Below are 11,509 nucleotides of genomic sequence, written 5' to 3'. Positions count from 1 at the left end.
ACAATACCTCTCTCTTCAGCACCCATTAACCTACTCTTAGCAACTAATCCATCTTTCCTCTGATGAGACTCAATCCTCTGTCTCTCTTCTTCCCTCTTGGTCGAATTCACCAACACACTATAAAAATCCCTGTTCTTACACTCAAGAATCGCGTCTCTGCTCTTCAACGGCCGCTCGTTGGATCGGATCAGCATAATGTAATCAACGTCCTCGCCGGATTTGCCGAAATCTTCAACCTCCATATCTTTAATCGCGCTCTCCCTCGAAACGAAAGCTGAGTTATCTTGATCTGGTCGATACTCTTCGTTCTGTTTCTGACTCTGCGCGTTCTGCTGCTGGAGGAGTAGGTAATCAATCGCGTCGGACGAAGCTACTTTACCGGTGAGGTAATCGAGGAGAGGTTTCCGATCTGGTAAAGTCACCGCCGGGACTGAGCTTTTGACGGTTGATTGCATGTACTCTCCGTGTTTTAGATGCTGATTCTTCACATAGTGGACTAATGCTTCAAGTGTGTAGAGAGTCCCACCTTTTGACCTGTACGCCGTCTCCGTCGCGCATGGGAACGAATATTCCGATCCGAATCTGTAATTGGCTCCGACTCGCTCGATTTTATCAGCTTCTCCTCGGACTGTGAAATCTTTCAGCACTGATAACGGATCCATGGTTTCGGTTCAGAGATTGGTCTTTCAATTCGATCTTTAGGGTTTATGATGAAGCTACAAGGAGCTCTATGAGAGAGACTCAATTGAAGAAGAAGATGGTAAAAGATGAGGGTACATTGGTAATTTTCGCATAAACCCCGAGTCTTAAGACTAAAGGCCCAAAATCCAATAATGGGCCTGCTAAGCCCAATAGAATCATCTCTTTTCATGTAAATTATTTACATTTGTTGCGGTTAATTTACATAACCACCATAATGGAACCACCGAGAATCTTTCTCCGGCCGTTCAAAGTATCAGACGCTGAAGACGTCTTTAAATGGGCCAGTGACGATGACGTCACACGTTACCTTCGTTGGGACTCAGTTAAGACCTTAGAGGAAGCCGAACAACACATCTTGAACAAGGCCATACCACACCCGTGGCGCCGTTCCATTTCTCTCATCCAAGAAGGTCGCTCGATAGGTTACGTCTCTGTCAAGCCAGACTCTGGTGATGGTCGTTGCCGGGCTGACCTCGCTTACGCCTTGGCTAAAGAGTTTTGGGGGCGGGGGATAGCCACGGCGGCTGTGAGGATGGCGTTGGGACAAGCTTTTCAGGATTTTCCTGTGGTGGTGAGGCTACAAGCGGTGGTGGAGGTTGAGAACAAAGCGTCTCAGAGGGTTTTGGAGAAAGTTGGGTTTCGGAAAGAGGGTTTGCTTGAGAAGTATGGTTTTAGCAAAGGGGTGATCAAAGACATGTTTCTCTATAGTTTCGTTAAAGAATGATCATTGGTTTATGTGATGATAAACTGATAATTAACGGTATAATCCGGTTTTTACCGAGATGATACACAATTATAAGTCAAACATTTGGTTTACAAGACAAAGATGTTTACGGCAACAAATGATGGACGGCATGCCTTTTGTCTCCATGTTCTTTATCATGTATAAGTCGTGTCGTGTGTCTATGGTGACTCTTTAACTTATCTTTCTTAAATGTTTTTTCTTGTTTGGTTGCCTACGTGAAAAGATTGATGAAACTCTCTATAATGCTATTAATCTTAACGTCACTAATTTGGGGGGAACAAAAAAGTTACCGGAGGTTTTGTCTAAGGCAATAATACATTTTTTACTGTGTAGCTGAACAAAAATAGATTATGACAGTTCTAATTTTTTTCTCCACTGAATCTATACAAATACGTCACTGGCATGGCGGTATCTATTACAGAATAGCAAATATTCGGCATTATACATGTCGGATGCATTATACACTATATACATTAAAAACAAAAAAAAACAGTGTATATTTGGAACGTCAGAGTTGGTCCATGTATTTAATTATACATTTATACTGTAAGAAATACGAAAAACAAAAAAAAGAGTGTGTGAAAGTCTTTGAGAAGTAGCAAGGAGCACGCATGCGTCTTGAACAGAAGTCACGTATAGTGTCGTCAAAATCATATTGATATATGTTATTACATTTCTTGTCCTATCAAATCTTAAATGTGTCAAAACTTATATCATATTCAACTACTTCTATATACGTACTGTACATAATAAATCTTTGATCTTACATATACCATCCTTAAACTTTGCATAAATCGAACATATGCGTTGGCTAGTGGTGACACGAGGTTTTGTAGAAAGTTATCGACTGGTGATATAGTTTGTTAATTACGAAGATTAATATTTGTATTTCTTAGTTTGTGATGTTTAAATTTCATAATGATCGGATAGAAACAAGAAATGAGGACTAAAGTTACTACTTAATGGCATGCTAACTATACCAATTGTTTTTTATACAGTATTGTAAAGAAACGTCAACTTAATTGTAAGAAAAAAACACACAGGATTCGTGCTTTTTATATTGTTGGTATGATGTAGGATTCAAGACTTAGTCAGTTTATAATTTGGAATTGATATAAATGTCATTATGTATTGGTTGGCAAGGGTTTTTCTTTGCCTAAGATTTTAGTCCGTTTATAGTTAAGATCTAAAATTAAAAAAGAAAAACGAAATAATTAGTCATTTTCTTGATTTCTGCTTGTCATTTCAAAATAAACTCTCATGTTAATTTGAAATTAAAAAGTCAAGAAACTTTAATTAGAACACCGATACTGAAAAGCTGATGGACACGCCACAAACACATCACAACTTTAATTGTGTAACTAACGCACTTGTTCTTTATTTTATTTCCAACATCAATATTAATAAGTTCTAACCAAAGTAAAACCCAACAAACCCACCTCTTAATCAACGAGTAAATCCAAAATCTTAATTGGAAAATTGTATTCATCGTGTGTGGTCACGCCTCTTCCATAAACCATTATTACCTCTCTTATTATTATTTTTTACTTTCTTCTGCGTAAAAGATAGATGATGCGACATGAAGCAGTGAATGCGTGATGTGAGCTTATATGGTCCCTTAACTCACTCGACGTGTGGAGGCCAACTCTTAGTGCTTTCAGAGGGGTTATATATGAACCTATATTTTATAATTCTTAAAAGAGTGGGCTCCTTTTTCCTGACAACAACAGAGAAATTAGATTCTGATCTCACGGACGGTCACGATGATATGATGGATTGTGTTCACGAGCCCATGACACGACTCATGATGCTTCATCAGTTCTCCACTGTGAGTGACTTCACACACTATTATAGTCAAAGTTTATGATGATCAAGTTTACAAAAAAAAAACATTGCTTAAACCTATTCTTGATTTCCTGTCCCTCAACTGTGATTGGTATCGAATAGTTTATATTTTTTTCCATTAAGTTGTTATAATGGAAAACAGTCACAACACACACAAAAATGCAAGTAAACAGTAATCAAATCCATAAAAGGTAATTGAAACGTTTAGGCAAATGTAGAAATTTTTGTGTTTAAAAATTATGAAAGTGTAGTAATGTTTACAATGGTTTGGATAAAGTATACGGAATCACAACTCATTAGAACAGCTTGTCAAAAAAAATAAGATCGCAACTTTGATTAATAACACAATTTAAGGCGTTCAAAAGTGAACCCATTTCTTGATTTTTAATCGAATGAATGGAACGGATGGAAGATCCAACCAACATGCATGTTTACATCAGTATTTTTGGATCCGAAAGAATGAATTATTTATTTTACTACAGTAATCCTTCGGATTGAGCAACCAACCATAGTGTGATGTTTGATTGAAGAGAAAATGATACTTTCTATTTTATATTCAAAATGGTATTTTTCTGTTTTACAAAGAGTGTGACTTTGACACATTTCACGTAAATTAAAAAAACATTAGAATATACATATATGCCCTTAATTAATAAGTGTTTGATAGGTTAATTTAGTTATAAATTAAAGGTAAAACTAAGAAATCTAAAGTAAAAAATGCATTGGAAATATAAAATGATACATTGGAAATGTAAAATAATATTTTTTGTAAAACAAAAATAAAACTCTAAACTGACATTATTTGTAAAACAGAGGGAGTATATACAAGTGTTTTGTACAATTTTTTGTAAGTACTTTTAATCACCGAAAAAATAAATTACTATTCCCTCTATTTTAAATTAAATATATTTTTATTTAAAGATTATTTTGGATTTTTGATAAGTATTACTTTAGATTTTCAATGTAAAATTTGTATAAAATAACTAATTCAGTCTAAAATACGTAGAAAATATCCGAAATCAATTTGAATTTAAAAGTATTAAAAAAATTAAACATATTTTATAAGTTTGTGTGAAAATATAAAAAATGATACCTATTATGAAAGAGAGAGTGAGAGAGTAGTCAAATAAAAAATGGCTAAAATAACAAAAAGTAATGCGTTACTAGTATATTAACAATAGGTTATATACGAATTTTGATTGTACCACTAGTTTGGTTTAAAGTAACGTTAATTTTTTACTTCGTGTTATACATATATAGCAAGTGTGTGTAGTGTCCACCCAAAGAGACTAGCCAGCTATGAAAGCAAAAGAGATATTCAGTTAAGATTGTGAAATATATTCGTACGTATGATCGTATCTCATTCCATTTCGATTCTGAGCGACCAAGTCCACTCCCCACCCACACTCCCATGCTAACAATATAGTCATCATCACCACGACGTACCATAAAATCATTACACAAAGAAAATTTGTCATATAATGATCGTAAAGTATTATTGTATCTATAATAAAGATAACCAAAAGTTCTCGTAATCATCATCTCGGTTTGTCTCCCGTAGAGAAAACTACTTGCGTGTTTATATGAGTTACCTAATTACTCCTCTTTCTTGTTACAAATTGGTAACTTGAGAAGCCGTGGAAAGATTAAACTTAACTCTTAAAAGATATGATAAAACCATCTCAAAAGCCTTGTACTAAATCTAAAATCATTGTTTTGGGTAATTTCTTATTCGTTTTCGTTTTCGTTTTCTGCTTCATTTTTGTTTTAATTAAAACATGATTTTATAAACCAAAGCTCTCTCGTTTCTGTCTCATCCCTAACTTTACATGAACTGTGAACTAGAATGAGATTTTTTATTTCCACATTTGCATCTCCCAAAAACGTGTCTTGAATACCTTTGTCATTCCCACCTTCTAATTATGTAGTGTTGTTACCTAACAGGCTTAACAGTGATAGACAATTACGTGAGAAGGTACATATATGCAGCCTAAATTAAATGGCATGCAAGACGTAAACAACTTTGCGAACTTGTGCTATTTAAAACGTTTTAAATAGTATATATATAGTGAATTCCTAATCAAACTACGAAAGATTATATCATATACTTCTTATATCATCCATATATCTTATATTATTATTATTATCCCCTAAACGTTTTGTGTTATACTCCATTCCAATTCCATTGATAGATTACTCGTAACCCGCAAATGCAACATACACGAGTGTAACCAACAGCTTTTTTCTCTTTTTGACAACATAATAGTAAGTTCTATTTCCAACTTGTTTATCATTAAATTTCTAAAGTTTCCGTTTTCTATACAATAAATTAAAAAGAAAAAAAAGAATATAGAAAGAAAACTAAAAGAAAAATCCAAAAGAAAATATAAAAGACGAAAGGGTCAGTAGAAAACGACGTGAGTGGTTCCTTGGCATACTACCCAAAAGCAAAAAAAACAATAAATCAGAAAAGAATAAAAGACAAATACACATAAAAAAGGTAAATAATCGAATTTAGGTAGTTCCACTGCTAAATAAAAAAAAAAGCTTCGAGTGGTTTTACATCTTTACCCACTGATTCTTCAAAAACAATCTCTCACTCTCTATATATGATTACTTATACACAGAATTATACAGACTGATGTAAATGCAAAACTGTGTGTATATTAATTAGTATATATATATATATATTATTAATTTCATACAAAGAGAGCTAAGTAAGTGGGTGAGTGTGTCTCTTTAGTGCTCTCTCTGTTTCTTCTGCTATGAAACTTCATGGCGAATTTTGAGGATATGGTAGAGAAGAGAATCAGTGGGGCTGCTGTTTTATAATTTTCTTCTTTTCTCAGTTCATCGAAACTATAACCCCACTACTCCAACAACACAAACCCACACACACACACACACACACAAAAAAAATAGTATTAAAAAGCAAACAAAATTACAAAAACAAACGGATCAATAATTCTTTTTTTTTTTTTGTTAAAAAATAGTTTTTTTAAAGCTTTAACCATTTGATCAAGCAGCCTTATTCAAATAAAAGATTTTAGGTGGACTCGAACTCGAAACATCGTAGTGGCAGACATCAAAGCATAACCAACTACGCTAGGTAGATTTATTAAAGTACAGAAAAAATTCTTGCTTTCGTTTGTTTGTTTCTTCTTATTCTTTCTCCAATCTCTAGTGTAACGTTTAATGTTGTTACACACTTGAGAAAATTAAAAACAAAAAGAAAAATTTAGCAAGAAAGTGCGAGAAACTCGGGAGTTACAAACAATTATAAAAATCTTTTCAGTTACTTTTTTCTTTTTTTTATAATAATTTTTTCTTTCTGATTTTAGTTTCTCTTTGTGACACTTTCATTTTCTTACCAGATCATGGAGGCAACAGAATTGCATTAAGCTTCATCTTTCTCTGATAAAAACTTCCACAATCTTCCAGGTTAGTTCAATTCAGTTCAAAAGTTATGTTCTTTTGCTTAGTTGAGTTACAAAGTTATGGTTTTTATTTGCATAATTGAGTTATGAAGTTATGATTTTTTGTTTGCATAATTGAGTTATGCTTAGTGAGTTACAAAATTATGATTATTCTGCTTAATTGAGTTATAAAGTTATGACTTTTATGCTTAATTGAGTTATAAAGTTGTGATTTTTATGCTTAATTGAGTTACAAAAATTATGATTTTTATGCTTAATTGAGTTATAAAGTTGTGATTTTTTGTTGTTGTTGATGTTGTGTGGTGTAATTGAGAAGTGAGTTATGCTAAAGAAGAGATCAAGAAGCAAGCAAGCTTTAATGGCGGAAACAAACCAGAACCAGACACATCAAAAACAGAGTAAACCGACGCCGTTTCCAAGGCTCTTCACAGCTTTCAGTAGCTTCAAAAGCTTCACTGAAAACGACGCTGTCGCGAGCCCGACTTCGATCCTCGACAACAAACCTTTCTCCGTTCTGAAAAACCCGTTCGGATCCGACAACCCGAAACTCCAAGAAACCCATCTCAAACCCGAACCCAGAAGAATCGGACTCGCCATCGTCGACTCTCTCATCCAAGACGAAAACTCCGAACCCGGATCCGGAACAATCCTATTCGGGTCACAGCTTCGGATCCGGGTCCCGGATGATTCTCCACGCTCCTCGTCGGACTTCGGGATCAACACGAGGAACACTCAACCGGAGTCGACAACGAAGAAACCAACTTCCGGGTCGCCCCGGATATTCTCCGGCTACTTCTCCGCCAGCGATATGGAGCTATCTGAGGATTACACATGCGTGACGTGTCACGGGCCTAACCCGAGAACCATTCATATATTCGATAACTGCATCGTGGAGAGCCAACCGGGCGTCGTGTTCTTTCGGAGCTCCGACCCGGTTAACGAATCGGATTCGGATTGTTCCCCACCCGACAGCTTTCTCAGTAGTTGCTGTAACTGTAAGAAGAGTCTTGGTCCTCGTGATGACATTTTCATGTACAGGTTTGGTTTGGCCTTTTCACTATATTTTTTGTTTTTTAACATAACAAATTATGTAAAATTTTGGTTGGCTAATTAATTTGGTGATTTTGATGATTTCAATTGCAGGGGAGATAGAGCCTTCTGTAGCAGTGAGTGCAGAGCCTTGGAGATGATGTCTGATGAAAATGATAATTAAATATTTTTTTTTAAAAAAGAAAGAGCATGATAATAATGAGTAATGACTAATAATCAATAAACTGTTTAGATATGAATTTTCAATTTTGTTTAGTTGCGTTTTTTTTTTTTGGTTTTGTTGGGAGCAGAGAGAGTTTGGTATCTTCATTGTATCTATGTGTATTATGTTTCTACATGCATAATCATATACATTAATAATAACAGTAGAGATCACAATTATTAATGTAGCAAGTTCCATCTGAGATGTGTTAAGACAGAAAACTCTAAACATGAGCTTAGCTTAAATTTTTATAGAGGTTTTGAATATCATGAATCTTTTTTTGCTGCACTCCATACTAATACTTGTGGCTATTGGCTAATATCACAAAATAGGATACGAATCTAATTAACACATGAAATGAAAAATTCAAATGTAAAAGACAGTTGCAAAGATATGTCGTTCTTGATCGTGAAGCTCTACATGTATATGTGTCTTTCACCTTCTTTTTTTGTCTGTTCTTTCTCTAATTGACAATAATTGTTATCACCAATATATAAAATAGCCTTTCATCTTAGTATTTGATACATCAAAATCCTGATAACTTAACAGTCTTTCTTGACTATCTTAAGTGAACACTAGTAAAAACCGTTTATATAGTTACGGGTACCTGTTACTGAAAGAATTGTAGCAAACTATAGCTACATAATGTGACCAATTAGTGACAAATGATGAGGTTATTTAATTTGTAACTACTTATACACTTTCTCTCATTTTACAGAAAAGTTTTTACTGGGATGATGCAGTTGGCGGAGAAGTATATCATTTGTGGTATCATGTTCTTGGTGGCCGCCTTAGAGACATGATCTCGAAAGCCAAAGTTTCTAGTAATAAACCAGAATAGATAAGTGGGGATATCTGGGAGATGATGCAGGAGTATTGGGGGGCACAGACGCATCTAGGAAGAAGAGCAAGATAGCTTCAGAGAATCGCTTGTCTTCTCGTGATGGTTTTGGTCCACACGCTCACACCTCTAGATCACGTTCATACGACCAGCTCCGAGAATTAATTGTAACTTTTCTGATGATCCTGATTTTATTATTTTGAAAGATATTTGTAAACGAAGTTGTAATGTTATTTAACTATGTTTGTTTCCGTTCTAGCGACAAAAAGAAGGAATCTTGCCTTCAATGCGTCGAATTCTTAGAGAGACTCACCTCAAAGCTGATGGCTTTTATGTGGATGATAGGGCGAGGTCGATTGAAGAAGAGATCCAAAGAGAGATTGATGTAGTCTCTCAACCCTCAGATGGAGCCTCACAAGGAGGTTCCTCTGCCACAGGGTTGACTCGGCTTCAAGAGGATGAACTGTTCTATAAGGTAACATGATCACCTATGATATATATTTGGATCAGTTTCGAACTTACTCTAAGATTTGGATTTATATTTGTCTTACATATTCTATTGTTCATCTATTATGAACATGTATGATTTACTACTTTTGTTGTCTACACTGTTTGATAACATATACATATTCGCTTGTTTGCTCAAGTTACAAATGGGTGTTTATGAGACACATATTGATGTTATGAGATCAGATATTAACAACACTTTTTTTATTAGGTAGTACCATCTCAGAATGGGAGGATCTTCGGTCTCGGAGGCAGAAACTACATCCGTGAGCGTGGAGAAAGCTCAGCTAGTGCAGTGGAAAGGATCTCTCTTGAACGTCAACTCACATCCCTTCAAGAGCAGATGGCTAATGTTGTGGAATTTATGAAGCAATATATGCCTGAAGGTGGCTCACACTCTTTCCCATCGGCTCAACCAACTAATAGTACAGGTGCATCAGTGACCAGCCCAACTCAAGCCAACAACAGGGACAACCGAGATGCCAATCCTGAAGATGCTGACATCCATCTCAGTCATCCCAATAATGTGCCTGATGAGACTCATGAGCCAGAAGACGATGACGGTGATGCATTTCAAGGTAGTGCCATCATCTGATGAACACTCAATATCAGCTTTCTTTAACCCCTGCTCGTTTGTTTTAATACTCTGAGCAGAGTCTTTTGGTTTATATCTTTGTTATGTATTGTCGTCTAAAATCTGCTTTCTATTTCGGTTTAAAACTCTGATTTGTAGTTTTTTGCTTAAAATTCTGCTCTGTAGTCTTTTGTCTGCTGGTAAAACGTTGTATCACTTCCTGTATGTACCTTTGTATCTTATTTGTACTTTTGTTTTCCATTTGGCGCAACACATAAAACCTTACATCAGAAGGCAACAACTTCCGTAACAAAATAACATTTCAAATAAGATACGCATAACGGAACAATCAGATAGCTACGAGACGATTACGTTGCAACTTTGTTACAACTCTTTTTTACAACACGTAGCTAATTAGTTATTGTTTATATTGTAATCAGTCAAAATTAATTTGTTACAGTAACGCGTAGCTAACTCTTACGGAATATCCGAAGCTAACTGTGAAAACTCTGCGACAAACACCTTTTCCCAATTAGTGACAAGTTAATGACAACCACCCTTGAATTTTGTTGTGAATATGTAGCGACAACATTTTTGTCACGTTTTGTAACTATTTGCTATTAATACGTTGGACGTCAATTGTCTCAAACCGGCGTTGATAACTGTATCAATTAGTAGCAGGCTTTTCACAATTTCGGCTGTCTCTAATCCATAGCAATTTGCGACAAATTGCGATGAAGGGGTCAGTTTGTGACGAGTAAATCTATACTAATAAAAAGTAGGAGCTATAAGCTCCTAAGGCCGTCCACATAAGATTTTAAACAACCAATAGAAATTTGACATATCACTTATTAACATTTTATACAATTTCCAGAATTTTCTTTATTAAGAATTATTTTAAACAACCTATTATGATTTGACATATCATTCATTAACATTTTTTAAATTTACAGAATTTTTTAGAAAAAAGAAAATTTTAAATTTATGGAAATCAAAGAACTAAGCACAATATCCCACATCGGCTATAAATTTTTTAGACAATGGTTCAGAACCAGTATAAATAAGATTAATATGCTTCCAACAACGAATGAGCAGGAAAGCTTGATTTATCAGGCGTCCAAGTTTAAAAGTTTTATTTGGTTTGATCTGGTTTTTTATTTGATCAAATTAAAATTAAACAGTTTCAAAAAAATATTATAATATTTAAAAATTTTAAGAGTTTAAATATTATAAATATTGAAACAATTTAAAAGGTTCAAATTTTATATTTCGAGACCTTTTAAAAGTTTAAAATATTATAAATATTGAAACAATTTAAAAGGTTCAAATTTTATATTTCGAGACCTTTTAAAAGTTTAAAATATTATAAATATTGATGCAAAACATAAATTATCTTATTTATCTACATTTGTGCTTTTTATTTATTATGACCTGTAAAACATATTTTTGTGTATGATTTTATAGATGAGTTGATATTCTTTCATTAACTTTTTATTTTTGGGTCTAAGGAAGAAGGATTGACATCGCAAGACCTTAATTTGATGTTTGAGTCAAATTTTGAAGTTTAAAGAAGAAAGATGGACGACAAACACACATGTTTTATTAG

At 34.4% G+C, this 11,509-nt stretch overlaps 4 protein-coding genes across 7 annotated transcripts in view; 3 read left to right on the top strand and 1 right to left on the bottom strand.

The window, feature by feature from the left end:
- The window catches only part of LOC104766155 (protein CDC73 homolog), a 2,846-nt gene extending 1,956 nt beyond the window's left edge, over nt 1-890 (bottom strand). The window contains exon 1 of one of the 2 annotated variants that reach the window (XM_010489988.2): nt 8-890. In XM_010489988.2, the coding sequence (XP_010488290.1) occupies nt 8-662 (655 nt within the window). In that variant the 5' untranslated portion in view covers nt 663-890. The remainder of the gene's footprint in view (nt 1-7) is intronic. The other variant, XM_010489989.2, reaches the window with a different exon arrangement.
- LOC104766156 (uncharacterized N-acetyltransferase YoaA-like) lies at nt 894-1,513 on the top strand. The gene has a single exon (XM_010489990.1). The coding sequence runs from the start codon at nt 917-919 to the stop codon at nt 1,424-1,426; it is 510 nt and encodes a 169-aa protein (XP_010488292.1). The 5' UTR covers nt 894-916; the 3' UTR covers nt 1,427-1,513.
- Nucleotides 6,252-7,954, top strand: LOC104766154 (protein MARD1-like). 3 transcript variants are annotated; one of them, XM_010489987.2, is made up of 4 exons: nt 6,252-6,401; nt 6,676-6,733; nt 7,046-7,767; nt 7,873-7,954. In XM_010489987.2, exons 3-4 carry the CDS (start codon nt 7,052-7,054, stop codon nt 7,940-7,942), a joined length of 786 nt encoding a protein of 261 aa, XP_010488289.1. In that variant the 5' UTR covers nt 6,252-6,401; nt 6,676-6,733; nt 7,046-7,051; the 3' UTR covers nt 7,943-7,954. The 3 variants fall into 3 exon arrangements, with proteins under 3 accessions (XP_010488289.1, XP_010488287.1, XP_010488288.1); XM_010489985.2 differs by having other exon boundaries at nt 6,667-6,733; XM_010489986.2 differs by lacking the exon at nt 6,252-6,401 and adding an exon at nt 6,441-6,586 and having other exon boundaries at nt 6,667-6,733.
- On the top strand, nt 9,109-9,924 carry LOC104767750. Its single transcript, XM_010491732.1, has 2 exons — nt 9,109-9,297; nt 9,541-9,924. The coding sequence occupies exons 1-2, from the start codon at nt 9,109-9,111 to the stop codon at nt 9,922-9,924; spliced, it is 573 nt and encodes a 190-aa protein (XP_010490034.1).

This window comes from Camelina sativa, chromosome 19 (assembly GCF_000633955.1).
Source record: "Camelina sativa cultivar DH55 chromosome 19, Cs, whole genome shotgun sequence".
NCBI lineage: Eukaryota > Viridiplantae > Streptophyta > Magnoliopsida > Brassicales > Brassicaceae > Camelina > Camelina sativa.
Note: the sequence above shows the minus strand (reverse complement) of the source record. Positions and strands in the feature narration are given on the sequence as shown.